The following is a 22,280-nucleotide window of genomic DNA, read 5'->3' as shown; positions in this document are numbered from 1 at the left end:
GTCCAAGGGCTTCCTCTCTATTTGTCATCCCAGCATTACCAGCTTCAAGTGCTCAGAAACTCTAATTCATACACCCTGAAAATTAATAAATTGACTTAAAAATAATGAGATTTTAAAATAGATTTTGGGTTTTTATTTGCATTCTGGTTTTCAAGAAATTGTGAAGTCTAGAAACTTTTTTAAACGAAAGCTGAGAGTCTCCAGTAATCACATGGCTCCAGGAACTGGGGGGTTAAGAAAAACACCAAATATTATTTTATTGTCAGTCTCACAATAACAGTTACAAAATCATCATCTGCACCATTGTCAACCACACCATTCCTCCTTAACTTCCACCTCCCTTGGTTTTCACAGCTTATGTTTGACTAGTTCTCATCCTGGTCCTTCAGTATTTCCATCTTCTCTCCATTTCTAGTTTCCAGTATACCACAGATTTGTGTCCTGCCCCCTGTCCTCTCTTATCCCTATGTCTACAACTTAAACTCAAGGAATCTAACCATCTTCAAAGAGCTTCAATGACAATAGTTATTTCTCCACCCAACCTCTCCCTGTCCATTTAGACCCCTGAGGCATCAGATAGCACTTCTTGGAACTAGAAGAATTCTATTAAGTTATAAAAGGAAAATTATGCCACTCCAAAAGCTATGCTGTTAGTCTTAGTATATTTATCTAGGTATTTTATAATGTAATTATTTGTTTCAGCCAAATTTGCATTGAACTAAATAAGGTTCACGTTTATGCAATTCCTAGAAGAGTTTATTATTAATTTTAAGAGATGGTTAACACTTGCCACCCTCCTGTCCTATGAGCAGTAGCTGAATTTTACTTTTTTTGTTAGGAGCATTTGGATGTGCACACTATCTGGTACAGATGATTTATTTAACCTATTCCATTTGCTAAGCCCTTTCTCTCAAGACTTCAGTCTCAGAAAATGTCCCAAAAGTAGGCATGTCCTTAACATCCTTTATTGTGAAGGCCAACATACAAAAAAAATAAATTTAGCTTGTCTGCTTCAGTTACTCCCCAGCAAGCCAGTAGACCAGAGATTCTCAGCATATAACTTATTACAAAATTCTGAATAAACCTATCTGAATGTCCTCTGCACTCCAAAGACACTGAGCTGGTTGGCTAATTTTAAAAATTGATCTGGATTAATAACTGTCCTGATAGTCCACAATTTCCAATCATTTTAATGCAGTGAGCTGCAATCTCTCTCTCACACACACACACTTCTGTTCAAAGTCATTGTATGCAAAATCAACCAATAACAAAACATCAAGAAACCTGCCAACTAAAAGCCAGAGGCTCCCCTCTATTTATGTAAGTGGAAAGGAGCAAAAAGCAGTGGGAGGTCAATAGATCCAGTACTTTTCCATCTTCCACCTGATTCCACAGAAGCACATCTGCAGGGATCTGGCCATATGCATAAGGAAGGAAGCAGGGTCAGGGGATGGTCCCCTTTGCTGCATCATCACGCCCTCTTCCCAGAGGGTATTCACAGCATAAGTTATTCGAACTGATCAGTATTTAGTTTATGTAGGTTCACTAATCACAGAGGATGAAGAGGAGGCATTAGCAGCTCTCCAGGAGGCAGCACAGTTCTTGAAGTAGTACAGAGGCATAGGGCCTCTATGGATCTTTTGAGATTGATAGGGAGGTTGAACAGTTCTGCAGGGTGGGGATAACCCAACCCTTAGATTGGACAATCAGGCAGAAACTGTTTTCTGACCTTTTCCTTACGCAAGTTATTTCAGGACAATTTGGCTGGCATTTTTGTGTACTGCTTGCTCAAAAACATCATGTTATGTTCTTCTTTCCCTCCCTTGTCTAGCATGTCCTGCTTACCTCTTCTCTGAGATCTTTTGTTTTGTTCTTTAGTAGCAATTTCTTCACCTATTCTTGTTACTGAAACACAGTGTCTTAATCTGGTTGTCTAGGAGCTGGGGGTTTAAGAAATTTGCAAGGCAAGGCTGATATGAAAGACAGGAATGGGGAGAGAAAGACAGTAAGGGTTAGGAACAGTGTCCTCAGTTTTTAGTGTGCACGCAAATTTCAGACATGTTCAACTCTGCACATTCCCATCCCACCACTGTTTCATTATTCATTTAGAGTCTGCAAAAACTGTAAAGTGTAACTAAACATAATATTTCAAGCTCAAAATGCATTTGTATTATGTCGCTGACTAAATGTGAGCCTGTTTTCTCCTTATATATTTTGTTTATCAATGACTGAATAAAGCAGTGACCTCATGTTTGTATGAAATACAAAGGGTTTTCTGGGTAAGAAAATTTACATTTAAATTCTAGTCTCAGTTGAAAACATTACATTTTTCATTTTGCAATCCTAGCATATAAATATAGGCTCCATAACACCAGACAGCACTAGCATTCACAGGGGTCTTTTTAGGGATGGTAAAACACAAACATGAAAAACTAACATTCCATGCAGAGGACAAAATTTAATACAGAGTGATGGTGGACTTGTCTACATGGTGCATTAGCGTATGACATGCTAGTGCATCCTGTCTATGTGGACCCTTGCTGGTGCACACTATAAGTTCCCTAATGCGAGCTGATGTAGTCCTGTTTCAAACAGGACTACATCAATGTACACTAGGGAACTTTTAGTGCATGCCAGCAACGTCCACACAGGCAATTAATGCACGACATGCTGATGTATACTCAAAATGCCATTTAGACAAGCCCTGTCAGTGCTTCCCATAAGAAGAGTTTATTTACCAGTCAGTTCACATTGAAGTATGACGTATTTACAATAAATACTCTCAGCATCAATCCAACACAAATCTAGGCTATTAGAATAGAGTAGGCCTTAGCTCACTTTGAATTGTATTGTTCATGACTGCACTATTAACACAAAACCTTAACTCCAATTCGATACTTCTCTATGGGAAAATACACACACATACACTTCACCAGTATGAATGTTTATGCTGCCAATATTACAGTTTAGGTTTTGCATTACAGTGCAATTATGTGGCATGTGCATTTGTTTTACTGCATACTTTGGATGTGTATGAGACTTATTTATAGAGGTAGAGTCTGTCAGTGAAAGTAATGAACATGAAGGGATTAATGTGTTGAAGGGGAAGCATGGTCTTGCAGACAAGACACCCTGGGGGGGGGGGGGGGGGAAATCTATCCTTTGTTCTACCATTCACTTGCTGTATGATTTTGGGCAAGTCATTTCCTTTCTTTGTGCCTTCATTTACCCTCCCAGCCTCTTTGGGGGCAGGGACCGTCTCTTACTGTATTTTTGTACAGATCCTATCACAATGAGGCCCCTCAATCTCAGTTAGGCTCTACTGTAACAAACACTAAACCAAGATTTCCTCACTTTGAAGGGTTTGTCATGTGCTGCCTTTAAGCAACCAGCTTTTTAAATGCAGCAAAGAGTCCTGTGGCACCTTCTAGACTAACAGACGTATTGGAGCATGAGCTTTCATGGGTGAATACCCACTTTGTCGGATGCATCCGGTATTCACCCACGAAAGCTCATGCTCCAATACGTCTGTTAGTCTAGAAGGTGCCACAGGACTCTGCTGCATTTACAGATTCAGACTAACACAGCTACCCCTCTGATACTGACAGCTTTTTAAATGAAGTTCTCTTTGGAAGATTAAATAGGTAACAGAATCTGAGCACCAAGCAAAAAGACTAATAAAAAAAATGTACAGTGTAATAATATCTTACTAGGAATTAGTCTTCGTTGAAGTTAGCTTTGTGTCACTAGAAAGATTAAATTGTAGAGTGCCAAAAGATAATCTGGGAGGAGCAGAACAGATTTAGAGCTCTCTACAGTTCCCTTGCTGGAAGACATCACCTAAAGCTGCATCCTGACTCCAGATGAGAATGCACTGTTTCCACAGACAAACATGGAATTAAAGGGAAACAGATGGTAGACATGTACAAAAGTAGCATGCCCTATTTATTACCCTTGCCTAAGACCGGCTAGGGAGGGCATGGGCAAATCCACTGACAATTCCTCCTGCCGATTTTTAATTATTTAAAAAGTGAACTACAATGTCATTCACTTTCAATACCCCCAAATGCTCTCTACTTTAATGTGGGTTAAGGGGAATGCTGAGAATTCATCCTATTTTTGAGTTAAATACTGCAACCAGTTTATAGCAGGTTTCTTGTAGTTGAGGTATTGTTAGGCTTCACTTTTAATCCTGAACCTAGTTTACAGTACTCCCTTCAAAATGGCTGAATGGGTTGAGAAAAAGAAAGGTTTACTTTTTGGAGTCCAGTGTGACTGATTAAAAGCAAAATCTCTTGGTCATTATACAACACCATGTACAATAACAGTCATCAAGAAAGAAGATTAACAAAGTACAACTTTGATCCTACCAAAATTATGCACATAAACTACTTGTACATGAAGTTGTCAATGGGGGCTACTCACGTGTGAGAAGGGATGTGCATAAGTCTTTGTATGATCAGAACCTAAATCTCTAATACTGCTTTGCTCTTAGAGTTGCAGTAAGAAAAAACTCCTCAGGTGAAGTACCTTATTCTAATTTTCAAGTCAGTGATCAGAAAATGAGGGCCAGTTCCTCAGTTGTGGCTGACCAGCACTCTGAGTACTGAGGAACAGAGGCAGTACAAATGAGATGTTTGACATTCCTCTACCCGTGGTAAATTATTTTACAAAGTAAAATGTTCTATTACATTTCACTCTGAGTACAAGATGCCTCATGAAAGATGTATCTAGCTTCCCTCTCCATTTTATTTCTTGAGTCAGCCAGTAAGATAGTTTACAAACATTTAGAAATAAGAATAAATTGATTTTTATTAAGCTTAATAGTCTGCAGCAAGTTGGGAGCTGGTTTCTGAAGACTGACAACTGGAGATGGTACTAGCACAGCATGATCAGAACTCATTAGTAATGCCATAGAGACTAAGTGCAAGTACCTATAATATATCATTAGAGGCAGTAGCCTCTGCATGGCTAAAGTTGCAAACATATTTCATTACAAAATACTATGGCTCAGAAATGTGGTTTAATCTGAAAATTCTCAGATTTACTCAAAGCAGAGCAGAATTTTTTTTTTTTTTTAGATCAAGTATTGAAGAACAGGTAATCAGAAATTAGCCTAATTTAAAATATATGTTTGTCTATCATTTGTTTTCCTCTAGCACAAACTGCTTTAAGCTTTCCTCACAGGTAAATCTCATGCACCAAGAAAGAAACAGATTCTAACTAAGCAAAGTTTTGTTGTTTATCTTTTGGGGCCCAGTCCTGCTGCCACTGACTCCAATAAGAGTTTTCTGCTATTATTTCAACAGCAGCAGAATCAGGAACTGTGAGGGAGTACGCTGCCCTCTACTGGCTAACTGCAGCATCGGAGAACACACTTTTATGTGCTAATATCTACCAGAACTCGTCTTTTTAACACATGTGGTAGAGCCTGAGTTTTTGATAGCTAAAGGATCAGGGTTCTAGTTCTCTCCATACTACAACACGCTGGCAGAGAAGACAATCTCTCCCTAGTTAAAGGTTGCAGTCTGTCCAATTCTGCGCCCACATGGTTATTTTGGCTAAAGAATGGCTTATTTTGGTTTAGCTTAAACCAATTTCTAACTGACAAACAAAACTGAAATAAGAATATCCAATATAGCCTTTTTCACCAGTTTAAGACACTGAACTTAAACCAGTGCAACTTTCTTGTATAGATGAGACTCAATCTAGGTAAGAGTAACATGAGGCTGGCTGGGAGGACAACGGGAAGAAACATTTGATTCAGGCCATCCATCTGCCTTTTTGGCCAGGATTTGCAGGTTCCAGTTAAGAGTTCCAGCTGCTACCGGCTCTGGTGGCTGCTACTGTCATGTAGGGATATAAATGTTGTTTAAAAAGTTAACCACTTAAATGATTAAAAATTATATCATTTAACTGGTTAACTGTTTAAAGGGAGGGGGTTGGGGCTGCTCTGGCCAGCCCAGGGTTGGGGGTTAAAGCTTAGGTTCAGTTAACAGTAAGACTAATGCTTACCAGTTAACTGTTTAATATTTTACACCCCTACTGCCAAGTCAGGTTTTTTACATCTGTGGATGATTAGAGGGTTGCACCCATTTCTTTCAGATGTGGACCTTGCAACAATCATCTAGCACCTGTCACTTCAAGATTAATGACTGCAACACATTCTGAAGAGGCTAAGTCTTAAAATCCATTCCAAAACTGCAGCTAGTCAAGAACTCAGTGGCCTGCTTCTTAACAGTATTTCTCTTTGTGAGCATATTAACCTCAGGCTCTATGGCCTGGAAGGGCTCTCATAGATGTTTATGTATAAAATCCTAAGTGGCCTGAGACCAACCCCTCTAAGAGACTGGCTTTCTCTCTGTAACATACTGTCACAGTTCAGGTCAGTAGACATGCCCAAGTCAGAACCCCCTTAGTGAGAAGGCTGGAAGATACCTAAGCCTTTAGAACAGGGGTAGGCAACCTATGGCACACGTGCCAAAGTCGGCACATGAGCTGATTTTCAGTGACACTCACACTGCCCAGGTCCTGGCCACCGGTCTGGAGGTCTCTGCATTTTAATTTAATTTTAAATGAAGCTTCTTAAACATTTTAAAAACCTTATTTACTTCACATACAAAAATAGATTAGTTATATATTATAGACATAGAAAGAGACCTTCTAAAAATGCTAAAATGTATTACTGGCACGCGAAACCTTAAATTAGAGTGAATAAATGAAGACTCGGCACACCACTTCTGAAAAGTTGCCATCCCCTGCTTTAGAATTTGTTTCCTGCGTTGGTACATAAGTACATATTTCTTAACACTCAGGGTGTGCCACAAGGCCCAACTTTTCTCCCTCAACTATAAGCAAACAGGTAGGGATGGACAGCAGTGCTCTGGACCTCTGGTAAGGATTTTGTGGAGTGTTTAATTGGTTAGATTTATATTTGATTCTATCTCAGGATAACTGACACTTTTATTTCTAAAAGATTGTGATGGGTCACAAGAACATTGGATGGGCATTCTATTATTGCACAGTAAAAAAAAATCCAACTAAATAAAGCTCAGAAGCAAAGTATAACTCAACATAAATATGGCAAAATCTGGACCATACTGAATATGCATATCCTGTCAGGTGTGTAGTGAAAAAGCCATTATTAGTTTATTAAAGGAGTGAGCAGTGCTGGCCAATCTGTCCCACTCACAGATTAAGTAAATATAGACTGTAAGCTCCTTGGGGCACACACTATCTTGAGTGTTTATATGTGGAATCACAGCCTAGGAGTCCTTAGGTACCACTGCAGTATAAATAACTTACATCTATTTATCTCTCACTTATTGCAATCTTAGCTGTTACTTTTAATGAACAGATGAATTCAATGTGATATTAAATTTATGGCATTCCTCTATGTGGAAAAAAGGTTTACCCGTTTAACATCATGAACTATGGTATTTTATAGCAACTTTGGCCCCAATTCTGCATACTCTTATACATATGCTTGAAGTTCAACATGTGTTGCAAAGAAAAATAGTCCCAATACTATATACATGCATGTTGGCTATTTAGATCTCTGTTTTGCATGAGCTGTCATCTAATATGAACTTTCATGAATGTGAGTTGAAGCAATTAAACTACTGTAAGAAACTGAGTAGACAGGTGTATAACATTTAATAAGCGGCCTTTAATCCAATGACATGCAACACTGAAGACAAAGGATAGTACATACTTCAGAGGCCAACACATGTCACACAAAAAAAACGTTTTCCAAACCTTTTACATTGTTTGGATTACACAGGAAGCTATTTTTCTCTTGGTCTAAAAGGGAAAAAATTCTCCCTGTCATTTATTTTGTATTATTTAAACAAGATTTTCAAGAAATAGTTCATATGAAAACTATAGCAAAATACATTTGTATTTTAAAGCAGATATTACATGCTGAAAGAGACCAACTTCAATTTTCTACCCACAAATTCATTTTCAAGAGTGATGTCCTGTGTTCGGAGAACCCCATATGAAACAGACCACCTAGCAAGTCCCATCACAAATGCTTTCTTCTCACTGTGGGCACTAAAATTCATGGACTCCAGACATCCCTCATGCTGCCTAAAGCCCTCTATTCTCTCACGCATCACAAATATAGGTACCCTTCATATAGCCCAAGGATTCTGCTATACTTAGTGTTGTTTTTCCCTCCTCTACCCTGAATCTTCATGGCAGATGAGGCTACACCAAAATGACAAGCACAATACAAGAATGTGTGTGTATACACAAAGATACCTGAAAGAGAGCTCTCTGAAGCCCAAAAGCTTCTCTCTTTCACCACCAGAAACTTGTCCAATAAAAGGTATTACAGTACCTCACCCACCTTATCTTTCTTTATAAACTAGAGATCAAAATGACCCACAGTCAGGTTCACCTTGTCAGTAAACACACAGTGCCAATGCCAATCTCAGCATCAATAATCTACAGGAACCCCTTCTAGAAGATCTCAACCCTTTCTCCCCACCCTCACCCATTCAGCAATGCTGTGAAGTTCTGTATCAAAGGTATATAGGACCCCCTCCTAGAAGACTTCATCCATTAGTCCAGGATACAGGCCCCTAAGCCTTTGGTCCCTTTAAGCTTTAGCTAACACCCTAGTGGAATACTTAATGCGGATGTACAGGCTTCCCTTATTCATATCATTTATACTATCCCCCCCCAATTTTCCTTGTGCTCTTATCCTGGACTCTTCATTCACAATACACAGGTCCACTTAATAGCCAATTTCCTCTGCCTTCTCCCTAATTCAGGGCCAGCCCCCAAAACCGAAAGCTTCCTCAGAGTAGAGAATCCCTGCTTCGTTTCTCACCAAACACCAGTTTTGCCTCACTAGCACACATTACAAACGCTGCTCGTCGAGTTCCTGCACCACCACTGCCATGGGCCCTCACCCAGTCCCAACGCCACAGTGAAATTATTGGTCCCAGTGGCCCCACAGCGCATCTCCCTTTCTCTGCTTCCCCCATAGCCTCAGTCCGGGCCAGCTCTACAGAGAGCTCTGCCAACAGTGGGCAGGATCCCTGACTGCCCCCCAACTCCTACCTCCGCACCCTCCGCCACTGGGGGCGCTGCACCGCCAGGGAACGAGGCTGCAGCGCCCCCCAGGTCCCTGCTCCACTTCCCTCGGCGGCCCCTCAACTCTGGCCAGGTCCACTGTGGAGTCCCGGTCCTTTCACAGTGTAAAGCGGGCCGCCGCTCCGCGCTCCAATCCCTCGTTAGCCAGCGCCACGGTGGAGCTCTGAGTGGCTCGTCTCCCCTCACCCATAGCGGGCCGGGACTCCCGAGGCCGCGGCCATCCGCTCGCCACCCCCGAGCCCCTTACCCTTGGCCAGCGCCACGGTGGAGTTCTCGGTGTCGATGGTGTACAGGATCCCTTCATAGCGGATCTCGGCCTTGGAGATGAGGCTGATCTTGCTGCCGATGTAGGGCGTCCCCCCGCTCATGGCGCCGGCTCCCCGGACAGGGACCCCCTTGCCGAGCACTCCTGAGGCCGGACACGGGCGGCTAAGCGAACCCCCTACAGTCCGAGCGGGCACTCCACTGCTCTGAGTTTAGGCGCGAGCGCGTGTTGACTGTCCAGCGACCGCTCCCCCCACGCAGGCCCCTCAGCACAGCCTCCGTCGAAGGCAGTCTAAAGCTGCCAACATGGCCGCCGCCTTCATCTTCCCTCAGAGCCGCCCCCTCTCCGTTCCAGGCCGCGAAATGGATGCCGGGAACAGAGCGATCTCGCGATAGCCGCGGCCTCACAGGTGCTGGGGGAGGGAGAAGCTCGCGGGTGGGAGAAGAGGGGGCTGAAAGTGGAGTAGAGAGGAAGGGCTTTATGGAGAGGTGTAATGAACAGATTGTGCTTATAAAGTGTGGAGTCCGCCATGCATTAGACTATAAATACACCTTTTTGTGCACACATCGCATGTGTCCTGCTGCATCGCACTTTGTTTCAGCGGCCTTGGATGACATCATCTGCAATTTCATTTCACTTGCATCACTCCTGAGCGTTTGTCTAACACGCTGTAGGCGTCACGCGTTGGCTTTTAGCCCATGGGAAAAAACAACAGCAGCATGTGAGATACTTTGGCTTTGCTGAGAGACAAGCCACCGGCCACGAAATGCCACTCTCTCACACATACATCTTAATAAGCAACCGCCATTTAGGCCCCAGGCCTACAGTCAATATTCATGCTGGAATTCTGCGCGGGCACCTGGGTGGGGCTAAATGGTTCATTCCAGGACTAGGGCCTTGGTTCTCTCACATACCATGTGTTAAACCTGAACAAGTTAAAAGGAAACACCAACCAGTTTGTTCAACAGCATGAACCTTTTAAAGTACTTTTCCATGTTTACAAACTTCAAAATGTATTTGAAAATAAAGTTTACAGTGACAGGAATAACTATTACATAAAACAAGTCCAACATATACACAAATCATGTGTGCTTCGTTGCAAGTCTGTCTTAGATGTCTGGCTAATTTTATGAAGTGCAGGCCTAAGGACCAATCCTGTAAATGCTTATGCACATGCTTAATTTTACATATGTGAATAAGTACTTTGACATCAATGTGACTGCTCATATGACTAAAATTAAGAATGTACATAAATGTTTGTAGGTTTAGGCCCAAACATGGGCCTACATTTTGTACAATAAGATGTAGCTTACATGTACATATTATATTGTCATTAAAAGGATAAAGTGGATCAGTTAAAGCTCAGTGGTTTGAGCACTAGCCTGCTAAATCCAGGGTTGAGTTCAGTCCTCAAGTGGGCCACTTAGGGATCTGGGGCAAAATCAGTACTTGGTCCTGCTAGTGAAGGAAGGGGACTGGACTCTATGACCTTTCAGGATCCCTTCCAGCTCTATGAGATATAAATGGAGGCAGAAAATCTAAATGTTTTACAGATTACCCACTTGTTGCCGGCTCAAAGAGCCCGAGGCGGAGCAACAGCAGGTTCGTTGCCCGGTGTGCGTCGCACTAATTATCACACCAGGGTGGAGAAGCAAAAACCAGGTTTATTTGAGCCCAAATAAGGTGCCAGGGAGAAAAGCATTCTCAAATCCTGCACACCCGCGCGCAGGCGGGATCCCAGCATTTATACCCCCCTTGTTTGTGTAAGCCTTTTGTTCGGTTTTCCCCCTCACCCCTCCCTTCCCAACAGCAGCTACATTAGGCATTACATTTCAGCGTGTTAGAAAAGTTCTCATTCGCATTCTTATCTCTGGCCTTCACAGCACAAACGCATACAGATTTTCCTCCCCCCTCTCCCCATCCTCCCCATCGCTTCTGCTGTTTCAAACTCCTGCATCTGCAAGCTGAAACAGCTGACAGTTACACATTTTGCTTGCAGTCTGTTAGCATCTTAGGCTGGTTAAAGTTCACAGCATGGAAGACCTCTGGTTCACTCAGGCCTGTAGTCACAACTTTGGTTTACTTAGGCCTAGTGACACCAAACACACTCACACATATACTGTAAACCTTTAATTAAAACGGGTTCCTTTTTAAGCTCTAAAAATTCATAGCATAAATGTGATTTGCAACCCTTTGTATAGACACTTCTTTAAGAATGGCTTATTTTGGTTTAGTTTAACACAATTTCTAAGGGGTTGTCTACACACTGTTTTTGTAATGCTTTAACTATATTGGTTTAGATGCAGATGTAGTTAGTGGTACAAACCCTTAGTTTGGATGCAGTTATACTGATATAAACATGCTTTTAGTAGTATAGATTATTCTACATGTTAAGTTATACCAGTATAAGCAGCTTAATAATGGAATAACTGTATGCACAGACTGTGTTGTACTGTTTTAAATACAGTGATATGAAATCATGTCCCTAAGTGAAATAATTCAGTATAAAAACTGTGGTTAAACCAGGCCTAATTGATTTAACTATACTGAAACAAGCCTGGTTTAAACTGAAATAAGAGTGTCCACAAGAGCCTTTTGCACCAGTTTAATTAAATCCATTTAAAATCACACCTTTAGTTAAACAAGACTAAGAAAACAGATGGTGCCTTAGGTCTTATCTACATGTATTTCTCTTACCTGCTGTTAATTAGTTTATTAATTTACCATTCATGATTTCATGACATATTTGTTTGTTTCCCCCAACACATTTATCAGTTCTCTTTACTCACTTCATCAATTCTCTCTCATGAAAATGCCAGTTTTCTCCCTAGCACCACCAAATCCTCCTGTTATTAGCAGTAGCTACCTCAGCATCTCTCCCAGTTGGGCCTCTTCTCCTCACTGCTTCACTTGTAGTATTGTGGTGTTATGAGCTACAGCAGGGTTTGACATTTTCCCATTAGTGCTGCTCAAATATTTATCCTCTATGGAAAGGATAAATATTCCCATTCCTATGCTTGGGAAGTGGACTGCCTCACCCAGACAAGAACTCTTCCCAGATTAAAAAATGTCTATATAAAATATTAATTGCATTATTTTTTCCTTGTGAAGAAAAGGCCAATACCTGCCTCCTTCCAACATAAACTGTTGCAAAATACCTCACCTCCTTCCAACACACACACACACACACACACGCCTCCTATGAACTTTTTGATAAAGGCCTTGATCCTGCAAACACCCATGAACGTGCGTAAAGTCAGTGGGACTGCTAGGCTGGCAGTTGAACTTTGGCTGGCTTCACAAGATCTATCAGAGTAGGGCTCACCTTATATATCAACTTGGTGTGAATTGGAAAACAAGGATGTTCCCATTCCCAAAGAAAAATCTTTCTTAAAAAAATAAAATGGAAAGTTTGTTTGAAATGAGTACAAAACACAAAAGGAATGGTCAGTCTGGTAGGGAAGAGTCCTGGTCCCATTAAGGAGGAAATTGTGTATTCTTATTTGGGCCTTACAAAAAGGGGGGATTTCTGTACTCCCTCAAAAGCGAAAAATTAGAGCTTTTGGATCTAACCTCAGTTACTCTGTTCCTTGACTTGGGGCAGAAATGGAGGGAGAGGAAAGGTGGCTTTTCTGGTGCATTCCTGACTCCCTCTGTTCTGAGGCCATTGAGGGGACCTGCTTTAGAGCTATTACTTCTTAAGGCCCCTTTTGAAATAGCTGTACTGTAGTGTGGTCCAGACATACCCTCCTTTGTATCCCTGACATGTCCCCCATCCATATGGGCTGGGAACATGGCTTGAGTAGAACTATTAGGTCAGTTCTATGATGGCTACAAAGGCCTCCTGAACAAGGGGGACCTAAGGCAGCCATGTCTTCCCCATTTGAAGCCCCTTTATGTGGTCAGAGTGGTGTAATGGTAAAGGGTTGTACTGAACCTAGAATCAGGCTCGCTCTTTTTCCTCTTTGAAAGTCTGCTGTTTACACCAGTGGAGAGGCAGATTACATCCTGTGAGCCCTACAATAGAATTTCTTATGTTTATAAACAATAACATATGACTTGTTCTCTAGGTATTCTATTAATACCTAGAAAAAAAGGTTGGGTAAGAATTTTTTTCTAACAGTAGTAGAGTGCATACTAAAGTACTGAATTTGCCAGTTGGGGATCACTGCATAATCAGCCTAATTAAAAAAGGGATGTCAAACTCATTCTGTGGAGAAGGCTGAATTCTATTTTTAATGAGGGCTTATAGGCTAGGGTATATATTTAGGACTCTATGCTATCCTCAAACCACAGCAGAACTCCCTCTAACATGGGGGAAGGTTTAAATAAATGTTAGGGTTGAATACTGGCCTTTAAGTAGTAAACTACACTTAACTACAAAAGTTAACTACACTTTAGATTATCATTCTTTATTTTGTTAAAGTTAAAATATAATTCTGTGATGACTGCTATTTTTACCTTCTTTTCCTATCCTCCTTGCTCTCTTCCTCCCTGACACACCTCCTGATTCCCCCCCTTATAGGTTTCATTCCCCCGTTCACAATTTCATCTGTTACAGCCATAAACAATTAATTTGTTAACATTGACAGTTAAAGTATAATTATTATATAATTTAAATTATTATTTAAAATCTATTGTAGTAACATCTAGGGGCCTCAACCAAACTGGTCCCCATTGTGCTTGGATCGATATAGCAAAAAATGGGTCCCTGACACAACAGTCTTACATTCCAAAAGACAAGACATAACAGGTGGATGAGAAACCCACAGGAGAACCGAAGAGGCAGGCAGCAAGTGAGAGCGAGAAGAGCCCCACGCTGCAGCACAAAGCGACCTGCGCGCCCCTGCCTGCCTGCCTATCCTCCCTCCCTGCCTCAGCCAGGCCCGGCCCCTCTGAGCGGGAGGGACCGACCCCTCCCAGAATGCCTCGCGCGCGGCGGAAGCCGGGCGCGCCTGTGAGCTGAGCGGCCGGCTCCCAGCTCGGCGCAAGATGGCGGCGGGCGTCTCGGACCCCCTGGAAGAGATGCTGCTCTTCTCCGAAGAGGTGGACGAGAAGGCGGTCAGCGACCTGGTGGGCTCCCTGGAATCACAGCTGGCCGGCGGGCGGGGCTCCGCCGAGGGGGGCCCCCCTAACAGCAGCCCCCCGTCCCACCAGCAGCAAGAGCACCAGGGGAGCCTGGTGGAGGGCGGCAGCCCAGTCCAGCAACAGCAGCAAGGGCATCCTGCTCCTCCGCATTTCCCCGGGGTAGGGGAGGCAGCCAGGTGTCCAAGTGCCGTGGGCAGCCCACCTCCAGGCCAGGGGGCACCCCCAGCCTTGTCCCCGCCAGCGGCGGCGGCCGGGAGGGCAGCGAGTGTAAACAGTAGTAGCATGCAGCAATCACATGGAGCAGCTCCTTGCAGCAGCAACCCGAGTGTACCTGCTGCCCCTGCCCCACTGCAATCCGCTGCCCCACCTCCGCCTGTTGGCGCCCCAACCCAGCCTGTCAACAACCACGTGGATGCCAATGCCGCCGCTGGCAGTGGTGCCCGGGAAGTGGAGAGCCCCAGACCTGGGTGTAGTCCTCCGGCAGCAGCCGCTGGTGCGGTGGACAGTGTATTGCTGCTTAACTCCGAGGCCGCCACTGCTGGAGGGTCGCCCGAAGCTGCCGGTGCTGTCACTCCAGCAGCAGCAGCCGCAGCAAGTCAGGAACTTGCAAAGGCGGTAATGCTGGGTAGTACAGCTGCTGCTGCTCCTCCTCCTGCTCTCTCTCTTCTCCAGGGACCTGCGCTGCATACTGTTCCTCCCGCGGCACACAGTGGGAATAGCACTTCCTCCAGCGCTCCTGTGGTTGTCACTCAGAGTCTAAAGGCTGGTTGTGCCCCAGCAGCAATAACACAAGTTGTCAACCATCAGAATCTGGCTGTCAGCCACAGCAAACCAGACTCCTCCACAGCACAGACTAAACTTCTCACACACAATCCTGCAGTAAATGCACTCAGTAACTCTACCAGTTCTGTTCCTACAATGAACCTTGTCACCCATCCAGCCCAAAATTCAGTAGCCAACTGTGCCCCTGTAGTGTCCAGCCCGATCACTCTCACTGCTATTTCTAAACCCACAGTTAATTTTACAGGGCCACCTGGCTCTGCTGTTGGTGTAGCCAAAACAGCCACTGCTGTACCTGTCGTCTCTGCAGTCCCCCAGTCGTTGTCACCTAGGCCTGCAGTGTGCACTGCTCAGAGAATAGTTGCACCGCAATTGATTGTTAGACCGCCTCAGCAGACTACAATCCAGTTGCCTCCAGGTTTTACTATACCACCTGGTAAGTGGAAATTACAGGCTTGTTAATCTCTGCTAACCCGTTTTCCTCATTGTGATTTTTCAAAGTTGTGGCTGTACTACAATTCAAGTACAGAACTGTCAAATAAATGCGTGGTACACCAGTAATCACATACTTTTAAAATGAATTCTGTTCTAATAAACACATTGACATTACTAAAAATATTGTTTAATCAATTTAAAATTTGTGGTGGCTAATTTAAAAAAATGGTTTGATGGTTGTTGGGGAGAATTATTTGCTTTGTTAAAGGAAAATGTTAATCATGGTAAGTTATTTAAAAACTGCAGTAAAATAAAACAAAACACTTTATTTAAGAAGTTGCTGATTTATAGATAGGTGTCCTATCTAGTTGTAGATCTAAATTTTGTTAAATTTGCTTTACTGTTGTTGATGCTGGGAAAAGTTCACCCCATTCAAGCAGTGTCTGTCCTGATGTGGCTAATTGAATAATCTAATGTAATGCTTTCAATCTCAATACATATATTGTGCTGTTCACCATAGTATCTGGGCCTCTTCCCACATCAGCAAGAGTCATCTCTAATTCCAAAGTAACAATTTCACCTCACTCCCTCTGCTCATAATGATGATCTCTTATTTAGTCTTGTTGATAAAAATAGTAGTAGTATCTGGCTTTGTTTTCTAAAAATACTAGTTTAGTAAGGTTGATCATAACCAAAACATTAGCCATATATTCTCATGCCAACAATTCCTGATTTAAATGGCTATTTTACTGTCAGTCTCAAATTTTGAAGGGTGTCCAATGTTTTGTCATGCTTGGGTACTAGTGGTGCAAATAGTGCACAAGTTGTCGCCTCTGAAATTTGGTGATTTATTCAAATTAAGTTTAATTGTTTTTCTTATGCAAATAAAGAATCTTCATCCATTAATACATTGTATGATCTGAAATTGTTTTTCTTGTCTCAGAATTCTTTGAAGTGTTTGACATCAGTTAAGTAAATGAAATTTATAGACTGGTATGCTTGCTGTGTGTGATTAAAGATTTGTCTTTAGTGCAGTGTTTTAAATAGTTGTGAAGTTGACCACAGGCTATGAAACTCCTGACATATTTTTGTAGAATGCTACTGCATAGATCAGGCAAATTCTTATGACTTTATGAAGATCTCATTTAACTTGGAACAGATATCAAGCTGCTTTTAGAAAGTGAAATTATGTAGATAATATATTAAAACACTTTGCTATTGTTTCCTATACTAAGGCATGCATGTCATAACTTACCATCAATTTCAGAAGCTGAATGCTATCATTGCTTTGTTCTACTGTTTGGTTGTTAAACAGAAGAGGAAAATGATACTCTTGAAAACATTTTATAGATTTTAGAAAATATTGTTGAAAGAAGTTAGTAGCATGCAAACTTATAAGTGTTTTTGCTCTATAGAACTACTTTCTAGTAAATCAATTCAAGTTACTTAAATTTGAATATAAAAGTCAAACATGCAAGTGTTCTCAGGGGATAAGATGGAGAGAAAATGAAAATATCTATAGTTCGACTACAAAAGTAATGGACAGCTCTTTACTGATTTTAAAATAGTGCAGTTTTCATAGAGGAAACTCGTGTTAAAGCTGAAACTTTAAAAAATATTCTTTTTTGAGTAGATTTTAAATTATATCACAAGCTCAGCTTCCTGTTTACCTAGCTGGCAGAAAAGCTGAATAATAGCTCATAATATTAGATGCTTCAGATGTGCATATGTTTTTTTAAACATAGATCAATCAAACTAAATATAACAATATCCTGACCCTGAATTAATTACATTCATTTTAAAAAGCAAATTGTCTCATATGAACATTTATACCCTCATAGCAGTAAATATTTCTACAACTTGAATAACAAACTTAATCATGCATCACAGTTACTTTAACTGTCTCATTCAAATATAGCCTATTGAAAAATAAGTCTTACAACAGCAAAACAAAAATTCCTATGGAACAAATAGATTGTGATTTTTGGGAAGTGCCCATAGGTCCATGTCCTGTAATTAAACTCTGTGAAGTACATTGTATGATCAGGCTGTTAGGTGTAAACTTTCAGAAAAATTTGCATGGATCTGTGCATACTGTTGTGGTGGCTGAATGAACACATGTCTAATTACATGTCTTAACTGGTCATTTGCATGTACAGTTACCACAACTGTTCAGTTAAATACGGCAATGGTGTGTTCAAATTAGTTGTGCATTTTATACAGTGGTGCTGTGGGAAAGACCTCACAACAAATAGGGAAAATCGAATATAGAGAAATTAATTGTAGAAATAGTTTTATCAAATATGCAAAATAATTAAAAAGAATCTTTTCAGTTTGCTTTTTTCATTATAGTAAGTATACGTGGTGTTCTAACAATACTAGGCAAAATAAGTTAAGTGGAAGTCAGATTAAGTTGACGGTGTCCCTTTAAATGGATGATTTTGTTATATTTTAGTAGTAAATACCACAAGAGAACACTCAGTTGTTGTTCTTCACCTGCTTTTGTAGTTTAGTCTGTGTCTTCCTCTTTGAACTTCCCTACTTGGTGGTATGAAGTGTAGGGACCAGTCACAGCCCAGCTACTTCAGATCTGCTTCTCAGTTAATTTCCATCTTATGTAGGGAAGATTAGCAAGTGTTTTCTAGATGTCTCCCCATAAGGTTAATCCACATAAAGAGAAACTACAGTACTTAAAAGAATTGTACTTGAGCTCAGAGTTTATATGTGTAATCAGATAAATACACGGCTATTAAATCATGTGATGCACCCATGTCACATTTCTTAAAAAACTGTAATCCCTAACTATGCTTTTAATTTTACTCATACATTGAGTATGCACGAAGCAGTTTTGGCTCTGATTTGTTCTTATGAGTTATATAGTTTAATTTTTAACTCATGAAAATTAAATGTTTCAAACTACTTGCAATTGCATATTATATTAAGTTGTTAATTGAACTAGAACATTAAATTTTATTTGTTTACAAACACATAGCAAAAAGGGTTATTTTCAAAATGAAAATGAGCTCATCTGGTTTGCAAAATAAGTGAATTTTTGTTTATCATCCTGTTTTATTTATTTATTGCAATCTAGGAACAATTATGGTTAACAGTGTTAAGTTAAAAATTAACAGACTAATAAACTGAAAATGCAGCCTGTGTATTAGATTTTGGCCTAGGATATAGGCTCTGCACTTGCAAACACTTATGCACACGCTTAACTTTGTGCATTCATTGAGACTTTATCTTCAGTGGGACTACTTGTGGGACTTACATTTAAGCCGAATGTAAGTCTTTGCAGGACTGGGGGCCTTAGTTTATAAAAATAAAAGCGGACAGCAGAGGAGGTTCAGCAGTGGACAAAGGCAAGTGAAGTGATGGGAGAGGGACAGAAGAGGTGAAGTCTGGTTTAAATTCCCAGGACTGGAGCTGGCCACAGTGCAGGGCTAAGACAAATGAGGCATCTGTGGGACTCTGTATTGGCACAAGTGTCGGTGCCAGTAGATCCCATTGCTGGATCAGGATTTAAGAATTAAATGCAACTCCTTCCCACCCCCGATGCTCTGTTACTGTCTCTAATTACACCTCTAAATTTTGTCACCTTCTTATATAGTCAGATAACCAATTGTTACGTTTGTACTGTTCAAGTGTAACCAAAATTGTTAAAGCTGTATTTTAAATTTTTTTTTCTGCTGATAGTAACTACTTTCCCTTATGAAATATCTGATTTTATACTGTAAAAAGCATGTCAGGAATGATGTATGGTGAATGAAGAAGGGAAAATGTTAAGCTACTGCATGTCAGTTCTATTCAAAGTACTTACTATTATTTTGATCATTTTCATTAGGTATGGTCTTGGTCCGCACAGAAGCTGGACAGCTTGTAATGGTGCCTCAGCAGGTTTTAGCCCAGGCTCAAGTACAAACACAAGGGCAAGGTCCTGCCAGCATCTCACCCAGGCTTTCAGTGCCCACAAGTGGTCCAGTTTTTCGTTTAACAACAACCCAGGTACATTTTTTCATGCTTGTGATTATCATTTTTCTGTATGATCTACCGTTTTTCTATCACACACATTATAAAGCTGGGCTTCTTTGCAAAATTCTTCACATAAACCATTTTTGCACTGAAAACAAATTACAGAGGAGGGAAATATTGTACCTCACCTTTAGCCAAAGTATGGGTTAGTTCCAGGAGTCCAGGAAATTTCTCTATATGTCTACATTTCAGGAGTCCCATATTATAGCTTCTGTTAAGGCCACTTTGGGCTGTGAGTCCAACAGACCTCATAAAATAAGCAGGATCAAGCTTGGTCAGAACTTATTTGGAGATCTCTGAGGAAATCATACATGCTGCTGATTCAATAGGTGACTCTCTTCCTTCTGAGTCAGTATTGATCTAAATCCCCAACATGGTGCTTGGGGGCACTGTCTTGTTAAGATTAATTTTTCAAATAAAATGAACAACAGGTGTCCTGCCCTCTTGTAGTCATTAAATGTTGTTATACATTATTCAAGAGTAAGGGTGGTGATTTGCCTGTTGCTTTAAGATTTCAAGTTGGGTGATTGCGTTTTGTGACCTGAATTTCTCTATTAAATTAAGCTGGCTACGGTATCCTTTCCTGCCCCATAATATTCATCCGACGAAGTGGGTATTCACCCACGAAAGCTCATGCTCCAAAACGTCTGTTAGTCTATAAGGTGCCACAAGACTCTTTGCTGCTTTTACAGATCCAAACTAACACGGCTACCCCTCTGATACTCCATAATATTCTGTAGAGCTTGATGTTAAAAAGTTACTGTATTTCCACACAGAGGTACTAAGATTGATATTAAGTTTCTGATGAGTTTATAAAGTGCTTTGTGATCCTTCTAGCTAAAACCCCCAAAACCTATGTTAATGCAAGTACTTATCATTTAACTAAGTGATGGTACTTCAGGGAGGTTATTCAGCTTTAGCTACTTTGGACTATAAAATTAGAGATCAATATTTCTGAGCATTGTTATTGCGCAGCTGAGCCCTAGTAATGCTCATCTGATTTGTTGGGGCAGAGTTAAGATTGCTTTGGTAAGTACTTATGAGTACTATCACTATGAGTAACTGTGAGCTGCTGTGCTAATGCACTAGCGCCCCCTTTGGTCAGAATTAACTTGGTCCGGGAAGGCGGTCAATCACGGCCTCTTAACTGAGTCTCTATGATAGTCCTATTCTGGGATATGCAGGGTGTTAGTTTCAGTCCTGCTGAGGTGTACGGGTTTCCCTTGTGCTTGGTAGGGTCAGCTGATCCTGGTCCTCGGGGGGTCTCAAAACCCCTTTTGTTCTTAAGTGTCTGTTGTGGGATTGGTAGGGAAACCCAGGCCCACCCACTCCACTGGGTTCCAACTCTGGGCTCTTAAACAAGACAGACCAAATAAGGCCTCCACAACAACTCCTGCTGTGCCCTGAGTGCCTTTCTATCTCCCTTGGTTCTGTAGGCTTCTCCAGCCTGTACATCAGTGGTACCCAAACTTTTCCTATCGTGCCCCCCCCCTTACCAGTAATGGAATCTATCCGTGCCCCCCCCTCCATTGCTGCAGAGGAGCTTGGGCTGAAGATGGAACTGGGGGCGGAAGTGGGGATGTGGCAGGAGCTGGGTCTAGAGGTGGAGCTGGCCTGGGGCTGGAGAGGGAATGAGGGGAGAGCTGGGCTAGAGATGGAGTGAAGCTGGGGCTGGGGCCGGGCTGGAAGCAGAGCAGAGCTGGGTGGCACTCGCTCCCACCCCCTGTGCGGGCTGGCCTGGGTCCCGCTGCATGTCCCCCCAAGGTTTCTTCTATGCCCTCCTCGGGAGACATGTCCCACAGTATTGGGACTACTGCCATACGTCTAGTCATCCCTTTTCTTGAGTGTCGTCTCTGGGCAGCTTCTCACCAGCTTGCTGGCAGGACTTTCGTTCTCCAGCCTGCTTGCTCCTTTAGCAGCCATCCGACATTATAAGATTGTATATTTAGATGTATCCTATATAAAGTTAGAGAGAAAATGGTTTACCTTTAATTCACCACTCATGGGAGCACAGCTTTTGAACACAATACTACAGAAAAGATATTAACAATCAGAGGGAGTTGAGAAAAGATAAAAACTTGTAAGGAATTGTTAAGAGGACTGAGGGTGTCTAATATGACCGTTTGAGGAGATGAGCATGAGGATGACAAGCCTGTTAAAGAGTAGTCTTCGAAATTATGTGGAATGCTGGAGGTGGAAGGTTGGAAAAAGTCATTAAGAAAAAATAGATTCTGTGTCTTTGTGGGAGGCTTCTCTGAAACAGGCCTAAGCACAGTGTTGCCACGCTGCTTTGCATTTTGTGTAGATAGGATGTAGTTCTGTGTATTGAAGAGGCACATAATCATTAGTGCAGCGGATCTCAAACTATTCCAGACAGACTATGGAAGCGGCGTGGGCCAAGGGATGTGCTGGCTGCTGCTTCCTGCAGCCCCCATTGGCCTGGAGTGGCGAACTGCGGCCAGTGGGAGCTGTGATTGGCCGAACCTGTGGATGCTGCAGATAAACAAACCATCCCAGCCTGCCAGTGGCTTTCCCTGATGGGCCGCGTGCCAAAGGTTGCCAATCCCTGTCCTAG

General features: G+C 41.9%; 2 protein-coding genes across 9 annotated transcripts in view; one reads left to right on the top strand and one right to left on the bottom strand.

Moving 5' to 3' along the window:
- The window catches only part of LSM14A (LSM14A mRNA processing body assembly factor), a 32,428-nt gene extending 22,632 nt beyond the window's left edge, over positions 1-9,796 (bottom strand). Inside the window, exon 1 of one of the 4 annotated variants that reach the window (XM_039502967.1) lies at positions 9,353-9,796. In XM_039502967.1, the coding sequence (XP_039358901.1) occupies positions 9,353-9,473 (121 nt within the window). In that variant the 5' untranslated portion in view covers positions 9,474-9,796. The remainder of the gene's footprint in view (positions 1-9,352) is intronic. The other 3 variants (XM_039502966.1, XM_039502965.1, XM_039502963.1) reach the window with 3 other exon arrangements.
- A 4,278-nt stretch (positions 9,797-14,074) lies between these two features.
- LOC120384350 (transcription initiation factor TFIID subunit 4-like) overlaps positions 14,075-22,280 on the top strand; it is a 195,573-nt gene continuing 187,367 nt past the window's right edge. For 3 of the 5 annotated variants that reach the window (XM_039502950.1, XM_039502948.1, XM_039502952.1), the window contains exons 1-2: positions 14,076-15,674; positions 19,518-19,678. In XM_039502950.1, the coding sequence (XP_039358884.1) occupies positions 14,363-15,674; positions 19,518-19,678 (1,473 nt within the window). In that variant the 5' untranslated portion in view covers positions 14,076-14,362. Of the gene's footprint in view, positions 15,675-19,517; positions 19,679-22,280 lie in introns of all 5 variants that reach the window. The other 2 variants (XM_039502951.1, XM_039502949.1) reach the window with 1 other exon arrangement.

This window comes from Mauremys reevesii, linkage group 16 (genome assembly GCF_016161935.1).
Source record: "Mauremys reevesii isolate NIE-2019 linkage group 16, ASM1616193v1, whole genome shotgun sequence".
In the NCBI taxonomy this organism is placed as follows: Eukaryota; Metazoa; Chordata; order Testudines; family Geoemydidae; genus Mauremys; species Mauremys reevesii.
This window is presented reverse-complemented; position numbering and strand designations above follow the sequence as displayed.